Genomic DNA, 20,185 nt, shown 5'->3' with positions numbered 1-20,185 from the left:
CCACGAGAAAGTCGAAAGGGGAGATTTAGACATTTTTAAGGAAAAGTGGAAAAGGGGGGAGAAGGAGGGGGCTCAGATCGGAAGTGTCGACGTCGACGGTGAAATGGATAGGAAATAAGAAGAGAGCAAAAAGAGGGGTGTAAGCAAGAAAGAAGGGCGCAGAATATGAGGCGCAGGGTTCGTAGATTTGGACAAAAACGGGATGTGTGGGGTTGCTGGATTATACTGGCTTGTCAGCCTTTGGGGGGGAGGGGGGGTTTTCTTTTGTGTATATGTGTGTGTGTGTGTGTGGGTGTGTGTATATGTACTATATGGATGCGTGTAAAAGATCTACGGATTCGGCACGCATAAGAGACGTTTTGCCAGGCTTCTAGTTCCGATGAGCATTATGAGCTTTCCACCACTTCTTGGAGGCTGTTTTGTTGAAAGGGTTTGTGTCGAGCGCTGGAAGAGATCGGCTTGCTACGATGGTGAGAACCAGGTTACTCCCTGGCTCCGCGACAACGCGTTGTCGTTCTAGCGGCGCTTTCTCTGGGGTATCTGTGCCCAAGGCATTGCCAGAGCTAGATTCACATTACGGTGCGAGTATTGTATGCCCCGAGCGGTCACACGTCATCTGAGCGTGCAAGAACTTGCGAAACGCAGAGTGTGGTCTGAAGTGCATGACAATCACCTATGCACAATGATAAAAGACTCCAGTCCTTCGTTCCTGAAGACTAGACTGATATGAGCGACCTTACTAGCAACTCGGCGTCAGATGAATGGGAATTCCAGGCCGATACCATTGAAGAGATCAGACCATTCCCCGATTTCAAAGTCGTCTGTGAAGTCAAAGAACTGCGGTGTAGGAGAGCACATGTCTGTCTGACTTTGCATGTGTGACCCGTCACACTCCTCTCCTATCATCTCGGCAGGCCTACTTTGGACAAGAGACGTTGTTGTTGGTGGTGGTGGTGCTGGTGCTGGAGGTGGTGAAGAAATACCCGTCGCCGCACCCGGCGGCCACAACTCATACTTCCGCATCGTCCGCGTCATACCATCGTACAAATCCTCCGCAATAGACGAATGCCCCCTCGCCTTCTCAAGTATCGCAAGCGCCGCAGCAGCCTCCACCGGCCAGACATACGGCCGTCCGCTCGACTTGCAGATATAGGCGTCCAGCATGAAGATGACGTTAGCCATATGAACGCCATACAGCATGCCCAGAAAGCGCAGTCTGGACAGGGCGAAGGGCGAGTCGTCGTCGGTGCCGAACCGGAGCTCTGCCTGCACGACCAGACGCGACTCGCGCAGACAGACTTCGCGTGAATAGGCGTAGCGGGCTTCCGTGTACGCGCGTGCAAAGTATCGGACGTGGAGTCTGCAGAGCTGGGCGTGGAAGAGGCAGTTTAGAGTGTATCTTTGGTTTTCGGCGCACGGGATGTTGGTCGTGTCGGGGTGTGTGAAGGTTGTTGTGCCTTGTTTGAGGGTCAGGTCGAAGAAGGGGGGCATTTCGTCGCGAAACTTGTTCATTTCGGCGTCAAAGTACATGACGTCGCTGTATCCCATGTCGCTCGCGGTTGCTTGTGTTGTGCTGATTCGGTCGGAGCAATCGCGCAGAATCTCGGTGAGTCGGAGACGGTGCAGGAAATATGACATTGTGATAAGCTCAGACATGGGTCGTTCTAGAGGTAGCGTGTCATGGTGTAAGTCGTCGTCGTTGATGTTGAGGGGCTTGCGAACTGCCATTTGTTTAGTGTGGATAGAGTATGAGCCTTCTGTTGGTCCGGGGAACCGTGCAAGCATCCTGAGGTAATGTTAACTGGGTACCCGATGAAGTGCTGTGGACTTTGTACCAGTCCGAGGCCGCAAGATACCACCACACTCTCCTGCTTGTCTCATCTTGAATCGTCTGTCCCACACCTGATTTTGCCGCAGTGTCGACTTGATGCAAGCCCATGTCTCTGGCCATTGTCACAGCTATCGAGAAGAGAATCCGACACCGCAAAGAGATGCCCTCCACGTTACCTTTGAGGAAAAACACAATGATGTAAGCCTGGACCGTCTCGAGAGACTTATGACCAGAAATTTCGGCCTTGTGTAATATGTCTTCAGCAGCCTGGAGGAATATGGGGCTTAGTCTGCGAGCCACAGAGAGCGGTAGCCAGCACTGGGACTCTGCGTCCCTGTCTGACCAGAAGTAGGTTGCACTAGCCATGATGGCAAGGGCAAGTGCGGCATGCCCAATATCAACTCCATGCTGGTCAGTCACACTGCCAGTCGGCAAACTGTCGAGCGTCGATATGAGATCGTTGAAGACCTTTCGCAATGACTGTTCATGAACGATCGGGTGAATGGAGGTGATGTCTCTGATATACTTGTCGAGAAGAGTGAGCATTTCATGGCCCGGAGGAAAGTCAATTCGACGCCATGACTGCTTGGTCGCGCTCAAGATTGCCCTGGCCGGACACGTTGTGAAACATAGTTGGTCAGCTTGGGAGCTCTGGTTCTTGTCAGACAGACTGATAGGGGAAGATGGAGTGTCGTAAAGGGCATGTCTGAGGCTCTAGCAGCATCACTTACAACATCACGTCCTCGCAGACCAACTCGCTCAAGCGACGCCAACTCATCCACAACATCCGCACAAACCACAGCCCCCACAGTTCCCCCATCAGCCATCGCCATTCCACTCACCACTCCCATATTACCCTCATCTCGACCAGCCTGCTGCTGCCCCCGAACCAGATCCTCAAGGTCCTGTAACCGTGCCAGAATCTCATGCTGGTCCGGCATAGGCCCTGTCGTCGTTGTCCTTGACGTCGAAGCGCTCCGCACCGTTCCCCTAGCCGGGGAGGCAGCGCTGGATGAGATGTAGGAGCATTTATGGCCTCGACTGCTGCAGTTCACACAGGGAGCATCGCGACTGCAGCGGAGTTTGCGGCGGATACAGAAGTCGCATGAAATGGGTTTTCGGGGTTGATGGCTGGCTAGGGCTTTTCTTTGGGTCATGGTGGGAATGGAAATCCCGTGGAATGTCCTTCGCTGCTGGACAGAGGATAAAGAAGATTAAGAGAAATGTGGGAAAGAGAGGAGGGATAAACATGACGGTGAGGGGACGGAGTCCGCCCCCGTCGTATCCATTTGAGGCTGTACTAATCCTGATATAGTCAGGTCGACTTACAAGTGACCAATCAAAGGAGTCCTCTGGCTTCACGGATCAACGCAACAACTAAACGTTGCTTTGGCAGGATTGGAGAAAGAGGTTACAAAGGGATGTATAAAGGCTCGAGTGCTACCGTACTTCCAGCAGCAATCAAGCTTAAAGAACAGTCACTATTTTCGACATGTCTTCCCAACTCATCACCGCAGCTGAGGAGCTATTAGCTCTGGCCAAGCAAGATCAGAACAAACAGTATATCCACACTGCTACACTGGAAGTGGCTGATAAGTTCCGCTGTCTGTGTGAGACTCCACTCGACATAGTCTTGCGGCAATGGAAATCGGTGAGACAGAATCAGAACGGGTTGATCGGGGCACACTTGCTAACTTGCTCAGTCTCATCTGACCGCCGCTATCGACGTACTCAAGTCTCTCAAGGTCTTTGAAAACATGCCCGAGAGCGATTCCATCACTGCTAGCGAGCTTGCGCAAAAGTCTAATGTCGATGCATCTGTCATTAGTCAGTGTATATCATGAAACATGTTCTGCTTGACAGCTAAAACTCAATAGCTCGATGCATGAGGATGCTCTGCGTAGAAGGCATCGCTCATGAGACGGAACCAGGCGTTTTCCTCCACAACGAAAAGTCGCTGGCTTTCATGTCTGACAGTCCGATCGCAGCCTTTTTTGAAATGGTGTACGTACAAACGTCATGTCCCTTTCTGTCGCTCGCATTTACTCAGATGAACATGATAGACTCGACCAAGACATGGTCCTGCGTAAACTCCCAGAGTATTTTGCCACGCATACCATCGCCGATTTCTTCGATCTCAAGAAATCACCATGGGTATATGCACTTGGACATGAAGGCAGGCCATTCTATGAAGTTCTTGCCGCAGATCCAGTCCGGGCAAAGAGATTCGACGTTGTTATGGGACAAGCAGATAAACTATTCGATATCCGCGGTACATACCCTTTCGCAGGGGCAAAGGCCGGTATAGAAGCCGAGCCTGATCGTGCTTTCATCGTCGATGTTGGCGGTGGTAATGGCACGACGCTGAAGACGATCCAGCAAGAAGCACCTGACGGGTTTGGCGCTGCCATGGTGCTGCAAGACAGACCTGATGTGCTCGCGGCGATTGATGAGAATGATGTCCCAGGGGTGACAAAGATGGAGCAGGATATCTTCGCACCACAGAAAGTGAAAAACGCGCACCTGTACCTGATCAGACGCGTACTGCACAACTTTTATCCAGAGACCTGTGTCAAGATTCTGGAGAACATCGCGAGTGCCATGGGACCGACATCGAGATTACTGGTATGCGATGCTGTGTTAGCTGATCGGACTCAGGTGGGAGAAAACGCGATGACATGTTTTATGGACATGTCGATGATGGTGATGACTGGTAGGGAGAAGACGGCTAGGGAATTCCGAGAGATTGCGAGTGCAGCCGGTCTGGAAGTTGTCAAGTTCTGGCCAGATCAAGCAGGAGCTCAGGTTGTGATTGAGATGAGGCTGAAGGATTAGAGCTGTGGCTTGTAAGGGCTCTTCTGCGTTGTCGTCTGAGGTGGTATATATCTTCTGTTCACGCAGTATCATCCAAATACAGAATAAATCATGATGGAACTATATGGTGAGAAAGACCAATGGGAAAGTAGTCATGCTGTTGGAGCAACAGAAGTTCGTTAGTTCTGATCTTGATCAGCCCCCACCTGAAGCGAGTCATAGAGTAGTTAATTAGGCAGCCATCTACGACCATGACTGGAGTGATAATTGTGATGATACAGTAATGAAGCTCGCGCGAGTCTGCTTGTGAGGTGTGATGTTGTTACAATGACACTGAGCGTATAAAGCACAAAGTGCCACTACTTCAATCTCGACAGAATAAGCCGCCAAGATGACGATGCCCTCAGAAGAGCGTCATGCTTCACGTCAGAAACGACGGTTCCAAACAGAGCTCGACCGCCTAGCAGAAGTACCAACAGACTTCTTCAGCATGGAAACGAAGCAAGCAAACCCATACGCATGGGTTGGCACAGTCAAGGGACCGTCGCACTCACCGTACGCCCACGGAAAATACAAGACAAGAATCGAGTTTCCGCAAGAATACCCACGCCTACCGCCCAAGATCAAATTCGAAACCAAAATCTACCATCCGTGCGTTGACGAAGAGGGAAGCATTGCTCTGCGGGCACTTTTGTTGCATGAATGGTCTCCTGTGATGACGATTGGGAAGTTGTTGCTGGACGTCGAGGTGGTTCTGAACGACCCAGAAACGGACAACGCGGTGGTGGAAAGAAAGAAAGGATATTGCTGTGGAGCTGCAGACGGACCGGGAAGAGTTTGAAAAGACGGCAAAGAGTTGGACAGAGCAATATGCAATGGGCAATGAGGAAGTTGATACAGGGGTCAGGACGTAGTTAAGGCTCAGTGATCCTGTGTCGGGTTTGGAGGATCTTGGAAGATGACGTCGAATATGCAGTTGACTCGTCAGATCATTGGAAGACGTAATTCATTGATGCAATAGTGATGATATGGTGCGAAGACGGACGTTCTTGCATATTGTCGCTGTTCTACTAATTATGGATCGGAAATATCTGTCAGGCCACGTCGGGGAAGTTGCCGACAAGAACCGAAAGTTCATGCTGCTGGTGCACCAGCTGTGATACCGTTCATCGTTATTCGGTATAATTAGTCGCCAGCATAGACATGTGAGATTCAGACCCAAGTAAGGGTCGAGGGTGTGTATCTGCAGCAGCCTATCAATTCTAGGCTTGTGAGTAGGAAAGGACACGAGGGCTAGAACGATGCGGGAAGAAGGAGTCAGGAATGCCATGATAGCGGGCCGTGACAGCGGTACAGGCCGAAAGCTAGCTCTTCTGAAGGGACACGGATCAGTCACATGTTAACAGTGGTCATGACTGCTTTGTTGATTGGTTCGAGAGCGAAACTAGTCCATGCTGCGCCATGTGTGTGTGTATATAGTAGGGTGGCAGAGGCAAGGGCAATTGAAAGAGCATGTAGCCATCAGATGACTTCCATGGAAGTGTGGAGTCGGAGTGATGCTATGTTGACTAGAGACGATGATAGGATCGTCTTTGTGGGTTGTTTGAGGCATTCAGTCAGTGGTTACCGCTGCTTGTTCCGACTGAAGGATGCAGAGGAGAAGAGCGGCAGGAGGACGAGTCTAAGCTTCGTCCAAGCAGAGAAGGGTTGGAGAGTGGGCGAATGGGCGAGAAAGCAGTGCGCGATTAACTATACTGACACTGGGTAAGAAGATGACGGCCGTCGTCACTGTACAGCAAAATGGAGGAGGTGGCGGCCTGACAGAATCCTACTCATGCAGGCTGACGGCACGACCTCTGCGAGGACGCAAGGGCGATGAAGTTGAGTCGTGGAGATACACACCTGAACAGATGATTTGTCTCGCGAGTCACAGGCTAAGGCTGGCTGGCTGGTGGCCGTGTGGTGCAGGTTGGCGGTGTAGAGGAAGTTGAGGAGGTGGAATGCCGGCTCGAGAGGTGGAAAAGAGAATTGTCGGATACCCGGAGTGGGTGCGCCGAAAGGTAGATTGAGTACAAGTTTATTCCACATTACCTATAGGGTACATACATCTGGTGTGCCGGGTCTAGGGCTGGTCAGGATGCTGACACGGGTGAGACGAAAGACATGTTTAGTAACAGTAGATGGATGAGGCAGATGCATGATGTTTCATGTATAATGCAAAGCCACGTACAGTTTGTGTGTAGGTAGCCATTTAGGAGTATTATGTCAAGATGATCAGACTCATATAAGCTGGGTAGTCCTGGCTGGCTTCAGACGCGCGGAAACAAAGTTCCAAGAATGCTGGAGAGTTTCTGAGGAGTATTAGAGAGTAATTTAACATGTAACATTGATTGAATGCTGGCCGTAGACATGTACGAGAGATATTCATTCCTTGAGCAAAAGGCACGTTTAGCCGGGTAGAGGCGTGGAGGGCGTGGAGGCATCCATGGATGATGGCGTGGGGCGAGGGCGGGATGAAGCAGTAGACACAGTAATGACTCTAGGCAGTTATTCTACGGCCCATATGGACAGGTATGCTGGACTTGTGCTGGACATGAGCTGGACTTGAGCTGGACATGAGCTGGAGGTTGGTAATATGCTTACTGTAGTAGGGTTGGTTGGTAGGAAAGGGAATTAAGCTAGCCAGGTAATTAATTAGTAGGTGCCCGACGGACAGGTGGAGGTGGTATCCTTCATGGCACTAATTACCTTAAGCTTAGCCCATTTACTACATAGTCAAATCCACCTCGGGGGGCAGCAGGGCAGGCTCAGCAGCTCCACCAAGCCCCAGTCCCAGCCCCAGTTCCACCACCGCCCCCTTACTTAAACTGGGCAAGTCACTTGGTATTTATTTATGCATGGAACGACAGTTGGCATGCTCAGCTGCAGAATGCAGGTCAAGTCGGGTTTCAACTGTAAAAGTCGGGGTTTGTTGCAGCTGCGCAATGATATGTGGATACGATACAGAACGTCAAAGCGACGGAGCGACGACGACGACGACAACAACAACAGTTAGGCAGAGGCAGATAGATCTCTCCAATCTCATAAAGAGGCATTCGTTGTTGTTGATTGACATGAGCACCTATCTATATGAGACTGCCAGTATCGAGGAGCAAGACGAAGAAGAAGACAGACGAAGCTGGAGTTGGAGATGCAGCGGTGGGACCTCCTGCACTGCACGCTGGTGGTGGACCTGCCCCAACTACCTAGTACTTAGCCACTAATGCATGGCTTGCGACATAAAATGACATCACGCTGCCTCTGCCTCAGATCATGCACAAGCTACTTACTATACTGTATCACATCACCGAAACAGACACGGTAGATTCGCATAGGCCAATTGGCATCTTCACCCCAACTTGCGGTGAATGACGATGATGATGAAAGTGAAGGTGAAGCTGGAGGGGAAAGTGATGCTGGAGTCATTCAATATCGGCCACCCAACAATCCCCCCTCCCTTACTCCCGTCTCCCACTCTCGATCGTCGCCGGGACTTCACGTCGGCGCCGCCCCAAGAGCCTATTCTTGTCCTGAAACCAACAAAACGAACGAGGTCAAGCCGAAATCCCTATTACGCCCATGCCCACCCAAATTCATTCCTCACTCAAATTCCCCAATCCCGTCGCTCCAATCTCTCTCTGCTCTCTAAGAAACCTCTCTATCCCTGAAACTGTTAACATCGCCTTTCCTCTCTACTCTGCCCTGTAAAATACTCTCGCTCCACTCTCCTACCTTTTGTCTTCTTCCTTTTCCCACCACTCTTCTCCACCTGCTTCTCCAACGAGTCCAACCATCATCTTCCACCTCCCTCCCGCCAGCCTCCTCCACAGTTACGCCAAGGAACCCATCGCTCCCTTATCGCTCTGTTGTCCTCAATCTACCCGATTCAGTCATTGAGCACCCAACTGGCATGCCCAACAAAAATAGTCCGAGCTTCTGCTAGCTACTAAAACGTCTGTTCACTGCGTTTGTCTAATTTACAACATTGCGCTGTTCGCTCACCGCTAAAATGCCACTCGCCGCCCCTCCCGTGCCGAGTATGTCCTACTCGAGCATGATTGAGGAAAAAAATCTCAAGGTCAGCTCATCATGAATCTCGATCTCGGTGGTGGTCATTTTAGTGACAGCAACGTCAAGAAAACCTTCATCGTCGCTACCCTTGTCTCTACCCTCATCGGTACCTTCACCTCCTCCCACAACCTCTACGAACGTCTCGGCGAGAAGCGCAAGCAGCACAAAAAGGACGAGCAGCAAAACGATGCCATCAAAGAGCTCAAGGATGAGATCAAAGACCTGAAGAAAGGCGGCAAGAATGATGCCCGTCGTGACGACTCCCCACGCGCTGACAATCTCGTCAGCTCTTTGGATCAATCTGGCCAGATGATACAACGAGAGTTCAACAATGGCTTTGCCCGCCTAGGTGACCGCTTTGCTGGAGGTGACCGTACGTGAAACACTCGCCTGGCTGGCGCTTGCCTCTAGTGTTGGATTGACTGCAAAACTGACACTGGAGTAGTCGTTACCGAGAATGCCTTACAGAAACAGATTATCCAACTGCAGCAGACTGTCATTAATGTTCTTCAAGATGCTGTCAACAGTGGCCGTCAGCTGAGTCAGCGCGACATCGACAAGCTTGCCATGGCTTCCGACATGGCACGCGATAATACCTTGGAGGCTCTTCGCTCGCAATACCAACGTCAAGCTGGTCAGGATGACCGCCGTATATCACTTGCACCTGCTGCATCAGAGCGACTGAGGATCACCAGTGGCCTAGAAGACCTTTCACTTGCACCTCCCAAGCGTCCCAATCCTGCCAATTCCCTGTTTTGCCCGTACGCCATGGACCTCCAGGACATGCCTCGCCGTGCTCTGGCCGGCGCATTCGATGCTGGCCGAGGCGATGGCTGCTGTCCCGATTGCCACATCCGTGTGAGTGTCAACAGCCAAGATAGGTGGAAGATTCGTAAGCGTCTGCCTGTGCTCGTGTCTCGAAATGGCCGACAGGAAGAAATCATTGAGGAGCACGTCTTCGAAATCGGTCCTCGCTTGGTGGTCAAATGCCACACCGAAAGCGGAGGTTTCGCCTGCCTTCTTTGCCACAAAACGCGCGACTTTGATGCGCTCTGCAAGGATCCAGAAGTGCTCGTGTCCCACATTGGCAAAGCACATAACATGGAGGAATATTCCTCTGAAGTCGACATTGTGGAAATGTAGTCGGCGTAACGACGGGCTCTCGGTAAGAAAGCATCACCATTCATGATTTGTACAGCAACCTAGCGAACAGCACGCAGGAAGCACGTCTGCTTCATTTCTCAGTCTGCAATTTAGCGGCATGGCGTTGTCGGTGGAGTTTCTTCCTTGATGCATAGCACGATTTGGATTTTTGCATAGCGCCTGTAACATATATCCGGTCGATCCTTTGTTCCGGTCGGCTCGCTGCACATGTAGCCATATACTCCACCTCGATCCACGCGATGACTACTAGAGATAGAAAAATAACGACTCTTCAAAGGAACCCGCTTCTGAAGTACACGTAGTGTTTCGCATGTCACCTCAACCTCCCGGCGCGCTAAGCACGTCACATTCCTTAGGCACCCTAAGACTGCGGGTACCACTTCCCGCAGGTCTGGTCCACTTCATCCCAACCGAACTCACTCTTGTTTTGACCTCACTCGAATCTTCATAATATGGTAATCATGATTATTTTTTCGCTGGCCAGTATCTTGGGCGATCAGCCTGCATGCTGGTACGAGTCTGGCACATTCCATTCCATTCGCCATCCAGACACTGTTTTCCAGCAGGAGGACTTTTCTCATTCTCGAGCTCAACACCAAGGCGATCTCTTTGTCCAGATACCTGCTGCCCGTGCGAGCTGCCCAAAGCTAGAATATTTAAGTATCCCACGTCTGTTATGCTTTCGGATACTCAACATATCCTCTCCTGCGTCTTCGCCCCAATACAGCAACTTGACTTTCGAGAACTGGAGCCGTAGCTGACATTACAGCGAAACGATGAGTGAATCTTCGGGACAACCAAAGGTCGCCATACTTGTAAGCATATCCCACCCAGCCTTTACCAGAAAAGTACCTCTTCATCCTTGCAATCTCTCGTTTCTTTCATGTCACGCACCACACTTATGTCTTCAAAGGTAATCGTCCGATCTCCCGAATCCAACGACAAACACGGCAAACCCACCAAGTCCCGTTTTCCTTGTTTTCCCTCTAGAAAAAGTAAAAAAAAACCCGACCCATGGGTTGTCCTCATTGAACAAGATCCCAAACAAGATCCCAAACAATATCTCATCCCCACCGGCATGATCGACCACCACTTGGGACTACGCGGCGAGGTCATGAACGGTCTCCAAAAAAGTTTCGGCCTCGTCATATCTAGAAAGGAGATGACAGACCTGACCGATCTCGCCGCCGGCGGCGATGGCTCGCTCAAGTCCTTCTCCCACTCTGACCCCCTTAACCCCGTCTCCAACAAAGACCTTCTCCAATCCCACAACGCAAAGGACCCGTCCGCCGGTGCCTGCGACGAAAACGTCCGGATCTTCTTCCACGCCCGCAATATTCATGAGGCTTACTTCGACTTTCTGGAGAACCACAGCGATAATAAAGTCAGTACCGTGCGCATCTGTAAGTTGAAGGACCTGCGCAAGAAGGCTTGCAATGATGCCAACGCGTTGTTGGCGTTGCGCCTGTATAGTAAGTTTAAGGAGAGGTTACCGGTCCGGAATCATATGAAGGAGTCACCGTGGTTTGATTCGGAGATTAGTGCTCGTGCGTGGCGGGAATGGCCGGGGAGTCTTACCATGGATTAGTTTTGACTTTGGATTTGTTTTGTTCTGAGTGGGTCGGTGTGTGGGGAGAGGGAGAGGCAGCAGCTTTGATTCGAGATGACGAGATGGAGACGGGGTATAATTATGAATCGTGTTTCTATCTCAGCTCTTAGGAATGAGAAGCCCGCTCGCCCGCCCGCCCGCCCCCCGCCTCTGTGGTCGGATGCCTGCTTGTCTGATATACACACATAGCGTTCTGCCGGTGTGCGAATTTTGAAGACGGACCAGAGCTGCGGAATTATGCGGTGGCAAGTCGCGGGCTTCTATCTATCAATCTACTATCCTTCAAGGATGGTGGGACGGAGTTGAATGGCTGTCTTTTACGCACCGATTTGGGAGTTATAGCTACGTGACGCTGGCTAAACAGCTTATCGACATCGGGCGTCGACGCTGGCGGAAATGCTCGGAATGGGGCAGTCTTTCCTATTATTAGCAGTAGAACAATAGAACGAGCACCCGACGACTAACAACAATGTATGCAATGTATGATGCTGGTGTAGGATACTTACGACCCATTGTAACCCTCCCGATTCCCGAACAAAGCCGAACAATCCAAACAGACAGGGCAAGGGGTCGTCCCCCCCCGTACGTACGTACAATCGAATCTGTGTGCCTTCCACACAACAAGTGTTTCCGTGCGCGCGCTCTCTCAAGCCAGTGGCGTGCGAAGTTGCCGGTACTGAGATTCCCAGAACCGCTCGAGGTAGGCCAGGCTGGGCCGTTTGTTGGGATCGGAGTCGACGCATGTATTCACCACGGCGATCCAGGCCGCTGGGAGGTTGTGCCCGTGCCCGTGCTGCCAATCTACCACGACTTCGTCTGAGCTTGAGATATCCTCGAACGTTGCGCCCGTCGGCTCGCTGAGAACCATCCACATGCTGCGGCCGAGGCTGAAGACCTCTGCTAGCTCCGCTGCGCGTGGGCATTCTCTTGTCCAGACCGGGAAGACGTTCCATGTGTTCCACCCGTTTGTTCCTGGTGTGGTTGCTGCGGTGTTGCGGCGTGCGGGTCCTGCGTACTTGGTGTAGCGCAGAAGGGGTCTGGAGTCGAGAGTCACCTCTTCGACGTCCCATGTACCGTCGATCTCGGGAGCTGCTGTTGAGATGGGGGCGTCGTCTTGTTCCCAGTCGATTAGCACGGCGTTCAGGTCTCGGTCGAGGAGAAAGTTGCCGGGTTTGAGGTCCATGTGGTAGGTATGTCCTTCGTGGTGGACGTGTGCGACTGCTGAGGACATCTGGTGGCACCATTGAGCTTTGAGAAGCAGTGGAATCTCTTCGCCGGATTGGTTGCTTCGCTCGATGTAGTCGCTTATTGATCCATTCGCTAGGTAGGGGTAAAGGGTTCCGCATACAACAGGTGTGCGAGTGTGAGTGTTTGCGAGAGTGACGAGGGTTTGTGCTGGAGGCAGGATGTTGGGATGGGGCGGCATGTGATTGAGAAGCTCGATGCTATGGTAGAAGCTTCTGACCACCTCGTTCACGTGTCCGCTTTCGTAGGTGTGTAGAAATGTCCGGAAATCAACACCCTTGAAGACTAGTAGAGTCGTGGGATCCGAGGCCGTGTGTGCGAGAGTGGCACAGCCTTTGCCGCCGAGCTGTTGAGACAACACAAGCTCTTCGAAGCCCACTAACTGAACAGCGTCTCCGACGGACAGTTTGCTGACCGGCAATAGCAAGCCGATGAAGTCGTCGAACTTTGGCTCATGACAGATCCGCCAAGTCACCCTGCGACTGTCGTTTGCCAGGTCGGCGTCCAAAAGGTCAATGATGGCATCCGGATCCGTGACAGTAGCCTGCTGGCTGCACTTGTCCCAGACCTGAGCGACTGCATTCCATATCGCACGGCGCATATCGGCACGTTCGACAAAGGTAGCTTGTGGATCGTCCACTTCGACATCGTGGAAGCCGTTCACGATTCGTGTTGCTAGAGACGACTTGGCTGGATTGCTGGTGTCTCGCGTCAGGCGGAATGTCAGAGTTCTCTCATGCCCGTAGGCCTGGGCGAATACCACGTCTTCTTCGTCATCGCCCCAGATCCATTGCCCCACCACTCCGAGTGTTTGGAGGGCCGCGTTCTCAGCGGTCATGGTGACTCGGCGAGGGTGCTCACTGTTTGATGAGTGCTGTCTGGGGATGGGTGTGAGTCGTGGCTTGAATGTAGTTGCTAGTTCAACCACAAGTTTGATCTTTGGTGAATTTTAGATCTATGCTATTGGATGTAAAAGTCAGACGATGCATTGATTAGATACAGATCATAAGGGTAATAATTTGAATAAGAGGATTAAAAGTGTAGAAGTAATATAAGAATTATCTTTAGAAAAGATATATGAAGACTATATATATCTAGCGCCCGCTAATTAGCGCCCTCACCAAAATCACGACTTGAAAACCACCTTTTACGAATATATTAATTAATTCAACCACGGCCTTATCCGAGAGAGATATCCTCATGCCCTATATACATTTTAATGCCTCGCTGTAATAAATTTAATAAATGATCATTATTGTAATTCTACTAGTACATAACATTATCTATATGATCATAGTTCAACTTACTGCTTTTCCACCCCACTGTGCCTTCATATCTCCATGACTTGTTACCTGCATCTTCTGGTCCGCCGCCTCCTCCTGTTGCCTTCTTAGATCTTCTGGTAGTATCCTTCTCTCCAGACTAACCTGTAGTACCGTGGCTCCTCCAACCATTTCCCCTCCACCCATCTTATCATTATCGATGTCATAGTACAAGGCCCACTTCAGACCATCCAATCTGTCCTCCTCTGGCACCTCAACCGCGCAGAATCCTTCCCACCCCTCGAGCGTAACACCAACCTCATCATCCGTCCAATCCCACGGCCCAACAACATGTGCTATCGACGCAGTGCGATTGCCATATCGCAAGCCCAGCGTCTCCCTGTCCACATAAATCCAGTTCAACATCGGCGGATCCACGGATATCGTACTGACCAAGCCACGCTGTGGCGGCGAACGCTCCTCGTCCGGGTATTGTATGTAGAACCCCGTAAAGGGATGATGCGAACCGTCCACGGGCAGTCCTGATGTCTCGTCCGTCGGAGACAGCCATAGTCGATCGCCGCGAAGGACGACGATGCTGGCGTTGACTTCGCGCCCTTGCGGCGTGTTGGGCGTGCAGAAGCTGTCGAGGTAGAATTTCACCATTCGGGTGTCGTCTGCAGCTTCGGCGTTCTGGTTCCTCTGGTGGTGCACACCCTCGGCTACGCCGGTCACGACTGGTATACCGGTCATGACGCCGCCGTAGAAGATACCAAGGGGAACAAGGGCCATGTTCATGAATATGGCTGATGTTCTATAGATGATGGCGGTATGAGATATACGAAGCGCTAATGTAGAGAGGCTGCGAGACTTACATTTAGAACTCGTCCCTGTATATATTATACTAGGCATTGTTGGAATACACATAGCCTAAATTGCCTATCTTCCGTTTATAGGTAATCTAATTTATAATATATGAGAGATATGTCAAAAGAGTTTAGATTTATTATAAGGATTAGAGGTCTACACACTAACCACTACACTAAAAGGACCGAATCTATTTAAGGTGGTACTTAAATCACATGATATATTAGTAAAGTGGCTTATTAATAGGTTCTTCAACTGACTATAGCTTTTAGCAGTGACATATATACGTGTACATAAGCATCTACGACCTTTCTCACCTTTTCCAACCCCAATTCGTCCGCCATAATGTCATTAAACCGCCTTATCCAAACGCTGCCACGCCGCTGCGCACAGCGCGCCCCAGCCGTCCGAACGACCATTGTGCGACGCCATCTTAACAAGGACACGTCTCCCATCCTCTATACAGCCCATGCTAGCGTTACAGGCGCAAGAAATGGACACATCCAGAGCGAGGGTCTCACCACCGATCTTGCAACGCCTAAGAGCCTGGGAGGCGCCGGCGGAAAGACAAACCCCGAGGAATTATTCGCGGCAGGGTACGGCGCGTGTTTCCAATCCGCCATGAACATTGCGGCCTCGCAGCTTGGTGTCAAGCTGCCCACGAAGACACAAGACAGTATCGTTGAGACGGCCGTCCATCTGATTGGGGATATGAAGGCGGTCGATTTGGGGATCCGGGTTGATATGAAAGTAAAGGTCAAGGGTATTAGCAAAGAGGATTTGGACAAGGTTGTTGCCAAAACGAAGGAGATCTGCCCGTATAGCAAAGCTACACAAGGCAATGTTTCTACCAATATTGAGACGATAATCCTGTAGATACTTATACTTTAAATTTTAGATAAAGAGAAAAAAAATAAAGTGCTATGGTTTCAATCCTAGTAAGAATTTAAATATTCATCTTAATTTTGCTATAGTAGATTTATAAGGGACTACTTGTCTCTCTACCTAGAGCTATTTAGAATCTTCTTTTTCTAACTAATTTAGACTAGTTCTATCGAACGAAGTAGAGTATCTACCTATAACTTTTTAACGCGACTCATACCATATTATACATATAATATTAGAGTTATTAAAAAAATATAGGTTTTAAGAATATAAGAATATGTATATTATATATGTAACACGTGCCAAGAGTCGCGCTGAAAAGGTTATAGACGGATGCTAGTTAGTGAAACATCTCTTTTCCCGGCCGCTCGTGGCAACAGTGACGTCAATATTTATGTCTAGGTCTCCTTCCCCAGGCACAAGCCAATCTCCAACAGATGAATATATTTCCAGTTCATCGGATGATTCTTCCACGTCAGCGCATTCCCTCAGTGTTCTGCTTGTCACTATTTAAAGGATATTCCAGGATGAGCTGGATGGACTCATGGTCGCGCCCAAAGAAGCAATCGGCTGTACCGCCGCCGTTCTACCTGACAATCGGTGAAGATGCTCGGTATTGCAAGACCTGTGGTCGAATAATGAGTGTGTGTCTTGGACGGTAACGAGCTTAAATCGATCACTTGTGCTTATGCGCGCCAGACTCCAAGAAATCGAATCCCATATCAGCCAACACCGTCAAATACTGCTCAGCGCGCTGTAGGGGTCGCAAACCTGGGCCGAATGACAAACGAATTGAGAGAGCCATCGTAGATCTCTTAGATGGAAAGGACGCCTCCGGGCTAGAATTGACGGCTGCAAAGGCTAAATGCGTCAAAGGAGACAAGAGGCTCATTGTTACTATGGATGAAATCGAAGCCATCGTGTTCGGCAGCAGATTTGACCCAGAGAAGATATATGGCCGGAAGAAGAATAGAGCAAAACGTGCTCTGGATAGCGAAGAAAACTCGAACACTGTTGATACAGAAGACAGTGGTTTATCAGAAATCACAGGCACCACGGCTGTTGTAACCGACACAGTCCGAGGCGGCGCGTCCATTCGGTTACCACAGACACTATCCGACGTCAATGGCAGCATCGGTGGAGAGAAGAGCCGGGCTGAGCGACAGGTAGAGTCGGAGGAAGCACTAGATAAGAGAGCAGTTGGCGACAGGCGCGCCGAAGAGCGTGAGATGGTACGAAGAGCAGCAAGACGAGGTATCGTCTTCGGCTTTGTTGCTCAAGGACATGGTATGGCGGACATACAAGACAAAGCGTCGCGAGTGAAGGAGTGCAAGTATGGACAGAGCGACAAAGACAGATCCGAGGATACTCTCCGAAAATGCGAGGCTGTCATGCTTGGACAGGTTGTAGAGCCTAGTTTCGCGAAGGGTGATTGGGGTATACGATGGCGAGAATGAGGGACTTACGGGAGCGCAGTGCGGGATTGTACATTTGCGATCGTCGATATGATGGTCCATACCCCCTGTGCGACAATTCTAGCTCTGCCCAAAGGGCACTCGCCGATAGCTCAGGATAAGACAGACTCCATACATAATTTATAGGGATTTCCGGCTGAAGAGCTCCGATCTCCACGTATTCGAGCTTATATTCTCTTTCACTTTGTCGCTCAACGACCCTAATGAACGACTGCGGAAAGGACATTTGAATCATCTACCTTATCACAGCCCGCATACGGGTCACTAGGATCACGATCTACAGTCGAATACGATCTCCTATTGTCTATCTCCAAAGTCAACCGCTCTTGATCAATCGACCCATGGAGTAGCAGCCTCTACAGCTTAAATTTTTCGGCGAGAACATGGGAGACCAGTTGGATATGTCCTTGAATGTCAAGTATTCTTCGAACTCATCCGGGATATATGGGGAGCCTTCGGGGTAGGTGGGTACTGACGTGACGGCGACGAAGGTGCTAAGTGTTAATATGAAGGATAACTTTACCGGTGATTGATGGCTCCTGGTCCGAAAATGTAGGTCTCCTGTTTATAGTGCATATTAGATATGGACACAGAGGACCGTGTCTTGCAACGGAAGATGTTCCAGGCGAGGTAAATCTTTCGAGAGCGGCCTGCCCTCTACATTGAATGCTTCTACATATAGCCCAGATCGAAGTCGGATGGTATGTAGTACATAGCCCGTCCATTCATAATTTACGTCTCATGATGCTCCACTTCTCGTGCCCTCTGCAAACTTCTTCATCCTCGCCTCTGCGGCCCTTGCCCTCCGCTCCCTCTCTAGCTTCTTCCTCATATCATCAGTCATCCCTCTAGCCTCCGCTTCTCTCTTTTCCACAGCCGTCTTCTCCAAGCTTGCTAACAGGCGTCCCTTTCCGAGCCTTTTATCCTTCTTCGCCGCTTCCTCTTGCTCAGTGACTTGTCTTAATTTCTCTGTCGCAGCTTGCCGACGAGCCATTTCCTCTGCCTCTGCTGCTTTGGTTTCATCGACTTCACGAGCAGACCGCGCGATTGCATCAGCCTTCGAGAGAGCAGCTGGTACATTTGCAATATTCCAATCCCATGCAGATTCGCCAAGTTCGGTGCGCGCCACGCGGAATGCATCGCGCGTTGCGCGGTCGCCGGCTAGCTGGAATGGCGTCCTTGCTTCGTCGTTCATAATAGTGGGATCAGCTCTCGCTTTAGTTAGAAGAGCTGAAATGACTACAGGAGAGTTTATTGACGCGGCTAATTGCAGTGGAGTACGAGTGTGATGGTACTGGGATGCCGGGTGGAAGAAGAAGTCTGGACTGAGAGAGTTCGATGTGAGATAGGACAATAACGCCGGCGCCTTCGACCGTCGTATAAGAGATGTGATCTGTGTCGTGTGCATTGCTGCGATCTCTTCTTCCTTCGACGGCTTTGTAGGTGAAGATTTAGGAGGTTTAGACGTTGCTTTCTGGTCGTTTTCAAGGGTAGGGGAGGATGAAATGTTTTCCCGCGTAATCTGTGAGACGTCTGATATCTTCATTCTGGTGAGCTCCACATAAGAGCGAATCAATTCGTTTTGTGTAGCTCTACGGGTACTAAATGGAAAACTTCGTAGACGAGGATCATTGTGCCTCAGGACCTGGCCTTCATAAGGACCGTAAAGCGTACGACGATTGGTACTTCCAGTGGCCCGGATGAACAGTAGCTCTGCGCCACTTATCATGTCCTTCCAATCTGCTAGAAGTTGCCGTACTTCGTTCGTCAAGGCGGCCTCATTGTATCGACGCAACGAGGAGCCCGCAGAATGGGCAGCGCCCTTGGCCGCATCATTTGCAGATTGCGACCCTCCTTGTTTCCGACGTGTGGTGTACCTATGAAAAGTCTTGTGGGCTACAACAGAGGCTTTTAATTGATCAGCGCCGGTATGTTGCTTCCCAACTTTCGGGGTCAAGGATACAATCATCGCAGCAAAGTGTCCACCACCAATCATGCACAGGAAGTAATGTGGGTTTTTAGGTGTTCCTTTGACGGCACCTGCATCCTGTCTGGCTTCCTTCATCGGCACAGGCGCTAGTTGTTTTGCTTTTATCGTTTCGGCATAGTGAGTGGCTGTATCTTGACCTTCTAAGGGAAGTACTGCACGATAGACACCAAGTAATGTGTTCTCTGGTATATTCATACTAGAAAACCATAGCATTGGACCATTGCCTGCACTGGGCCTAGGCCTGGGTGTCACAATGGCAGATTCATCGGGAGTCGTAAGCTTGGCTTGTTTCTTCAATAATGCACTCAGGATCGTGCCTTGCGATTTAGTACCGCTATCTCCATCTTCATCTTCTGGGTCAGACGAATCCGAGCCCGAAATACTCTCATCTAAGTCACCTACTAGCTTTTCGAAATCTTCTTCCGAGACCGGTCTACAGCCTTTGAATTTCTGCTTCATATTATATCCGTGTAGATCGGAACGCACGTGTGAACGCTGTTCTCGAAGGTCAGAGAAGGTGAAGCTACAAAGGGCGCATGAGAGATTCGGAGTTGGTTTCTCGCGATTGTCGTCACGAGCGCGCGACGCTTCTTCTGGTATCGGTGGTATCTTTTCATGTTCGAACAGTGCTTTTTCGGGTTCGTTTTGGCCTTGGAGCGTGAGCGTCGTAAGAATCTCTTCCGGAAGGTTGAAAACTGCGATCATGTCAGAAGTGAACAGAATATGACTAATACTATATACTACTTACTGTATAGTGGGCGTTGCAAGAGCGGGTGGTCTGGAAATTCGGCCATATTATATCAAGATTCGTCAAGCAATTACTGGGTGAGTGATGCGATGTTAAGTGCAGTACTTGACATCGAGTTGAGTGTCTGAATCGTTACTCGTAAATATACTCTGTCTAGATGCTAGATGACGTGAAGAGCGTCCGTG

At 50.3% G+C, this 20,185-nt stretch overlaps 10 protein-coding genes across 10 annotated transcripts; 6 read left to right on the top strand and 4 right to left on the bottom strand.

Annotated features, from left to right (window-relative positions):
• Positions 1–753: 753 nt before the first annotated feature.
• EJ05DRAFT_482292 (uncharacterized protein) lies at positions 754–2,988 on the bottom strand (the record flags this gene model as incomplete). Its single annotated transcript, XM_033745156.1, has 3 exons — positions 754–1,786; positions 1,836–2,482; positions 2,563–2,988. 3 exons carry the CDS (start codon positions 2,986–2,988, stop codon positions 754–756), a joined length of 2,106 nt encoding a protein of 701 aa, XP_033605948.1.
• A 335-nt stretch (positions 2,989–3,323) lies between these two features.
• Positions 3,324–4,666, top strand: EJ05DRAFT_507082 (o-methyltransferas-like protein; the record flags this gene model as incomplete). The annotated part of the gene is made up of 4 exons (XM_033747880.1): positions 3,324–3,482; positions 3,535–3,658; positions 3,709–3,835; positions 3,895–4,666. The coding sequence occupies 4 exons, from the start codon at positions 3,324–3,326 to the stop codon at positions 4,664–4,666; spliced, it is 1,182 nt and encodes a 393-aa protein (XP_033605947.1).
• Positions 4,667–4,918: 252 nt separating this feature from the next.
• Positions 4,919–5,696, top strand: EJ05DRAFT_472390 (ubiquitin-conjugating enzyme). The gene has a single exon (XM_033743177.1). The coding sequence runs from the start codon at positions 5,037–5,039 to the stop codon at positions 5,484–5,486; it is 450 nt and encodes a 149-aa protein (XP_033605946.1). The 5' UTR covers positions 4,919–5,036; the 3' UTR covers positions 5,487–5,696.
• A 3,077-nt stretch (positions 5,697–8,773) lies between these two features.
• On the top strand, positions 8,774–9,898 carry EJ05DRAFT_496313 (uncharacterized protein; the record flags this gene model as incomplete). The annotated part of the gene is made up of 2 exons (XM_033746370.1): positions 8,774–9,128; positions 9,201–9,898. 2 exons carry the CDS (start codon positions 8,774–8,776, stop codon positions 9,896–9,898), a joined length of 1,053 nt encoding a protein of 350 aa, XP_033605945.1.
• Positions 9,899–10,820: 922 nt separating this feature from the next.
• Positions 10,821–11,507, top strand: EJ05DRAFT_496312 (uncharacterized protein; the record flags this gene model as incomplete). The annotated part of the gene is made up of 1 exon (XM_033746369.1): positions 10,821–11,507. The coding sequence occupies one exon, from the start codon at positions 10,821–10,823 to the stop codon at positions 11,505–11,507; it is 687 nt and encodes a 228-aa protein (XP_033605944.1).
• A 268-nt stretch (positions 11,508–11,775) lies between these two features.
• Positions 11,776–13,818, bottom strand: EJ05DRAFT_41201 (uncharacterized protein). Its single transcript, XM_033741432.1, has 3 exons — positions 12,035–13,818; positions 11,854–11,943; positions 11,776–11,785 (listed from the first exon to the last, which is right to left on the bottom strand). The coding sequence occupies exon 1, from the start codon at positions 13,609–13,611 to the stop codon at positions 12,175–12,177; it is 1,437 nt and encodes a 478-aa protein (XP_033605943.1). The 5' UTR covers positions 13,612–13,818; the 3' UTR covers positions 11,776–11,785; positions 11,854–11,943; positions 12,035–12,174.
• Positions 13,819–14,020: 202 nt separating this feature from the next.
• EJ05DRAFT_472382 (uncharacterized protein) lies at positions 14,021–15,002 on the bottom strand. Its single transcript, XM_033743176.1, has one exon. The coding sequence runs from the start codon at positions 14,825–14,827 to the stop codon at positions 14,072–14,074; it is 756 nt and encodes a 251-aa protein (XP_033605942.1). The 5' UTR covers positions 14,828–15,002; the 3' UTR covers positions 14,021–14,071.
• Positions 15,003–15,236: 234 nt separating this feature from the next.
• EJ05DRAFT_472381 (OsmC-like protein) lies at positions 15,237–15,847 on the top strand. The gene has a single exon (XM_033743175.1). It carries the CDS (start codon positions 15,248–15,250, stop codon positions 15,776–15,778), a length of 531 nt encoding a protein of 176 aa, XP_033605941.1. The 5' UTR covers positions 15,237–15,247; the 3' UTR covers positions 15,779–15,847.
• Positions 15,848–16,314: 467 nt separating this feature from the next.
• EJ05DRAFT_507076 (uncharacterized protein) lies at positions 16,315–17,590 on the top strand (the record flags this gene model as incomplete). Its single annotated transcript, XM_033747879.1, has 2 exons — positions 16,315–16,429; positions 16,487–17,590. 2 exons carry the CDS (start codon positions 16,315–16,317, stop codon positions 17,242–17,244), a joined length of 873 nt encoding a protein of 290 aa, XP_033605940.1. The 3' UTR covers positions 17,245–17,590.
• Positions 17,591–17,885: 295 nt separating this feature from the next.
• EJ05DRAFT_472379 (uncharacterized protein) lies at positions 17,886–20,169 on the bottom strand. Its single transcript, XM_033743174.1, has 2 exons — positions 20,001–20,169; positions 17,886–19,947 (listed from the first exon to the last, which is right to left on the bottom strand). The coding sequence occupies exons 1-2, from the start codon at positions 20,044–20,046 to the stop codon at positions 18,002–18,004; spliced, it is 1,992 nt and encodes a 663-aa protein (XP_033605939.1). The 5' UTR covers positions 20,047–20,169; the 3' UTR covers positions 17,886–18,001.
• Positions 20,170–20,185: the final 16 nt, after the last annotated feature.

Source organism: Pseudovirgaria hyperparasitica, assembly GCF_010093815.1.
Source record: "Pseudovirgaria hyperparasitica strain CBS 121739 unplaced genomic scaffold EJ05scaffold_1, whole genome shotgun sequence".
NCBI lineage: Eukaryota > Fungi > Ascomycota > Dothideomycetes > Acrospermales > Acrospermaceae > Pseudovirgaria > Pseudovirgaria hyperparasitica.
Note: the sequence above shows the minus strand (reverse complement) of the source record. Positions and strands in the feature narration are given on the sequence as shown.

What these genes read in the sequence shown, in the direction of transcription:
- EJ05DRAFT_472390 (XM_033743177.1), top strand. Translation starts at nt 5,037, where the DNA reads ATGACGATGCCCTCAGAAGAGCGTCATGCTTCACGTCAGAAACGACGG.
- EJ05DRAFT_41201 (XM_033741432.1), bottom strand. Translation starts at nt 13,611, where the DNA reads ATGACCGCTGAGAACGCGGCCCTCCAAACACTCGGAGTGGTGGGGCAA.
- EJ05DRAFT_472382 (XM_033743176.1), bottom strand. Translation starts at nt 14,827, where the DNA reads ATGGCCCTTGTTCCCCTTGGTATCTTCTACGGCGGCGTCATGACCGGT.
- EJ05DRAFT_472381 (XM_033743175.1), top strand. Translation starts at nt 15,248, where the DNA reads ATGTCATTAAACCGCCTTATCCAAACGCTGCCACGCCGCTGCGCACAG.
- EJ05DRAFT_472379 (XM_033743174.1), bottom strand. Translation starts at nt 20,046, where the DNA reads ATGGCCGAATTTCCAGACCACCCGCTCTTGCAACGCCCACTATACA. An exon ending in CTTGCAACGCCCACTATACA is followed by an intron (nt 19,948 to 20,000) that starts GTAAGTAGTATA and finishes ACATGATCGCAG; the next exon opens with TTTTCAACCTTCCGGAAGAG.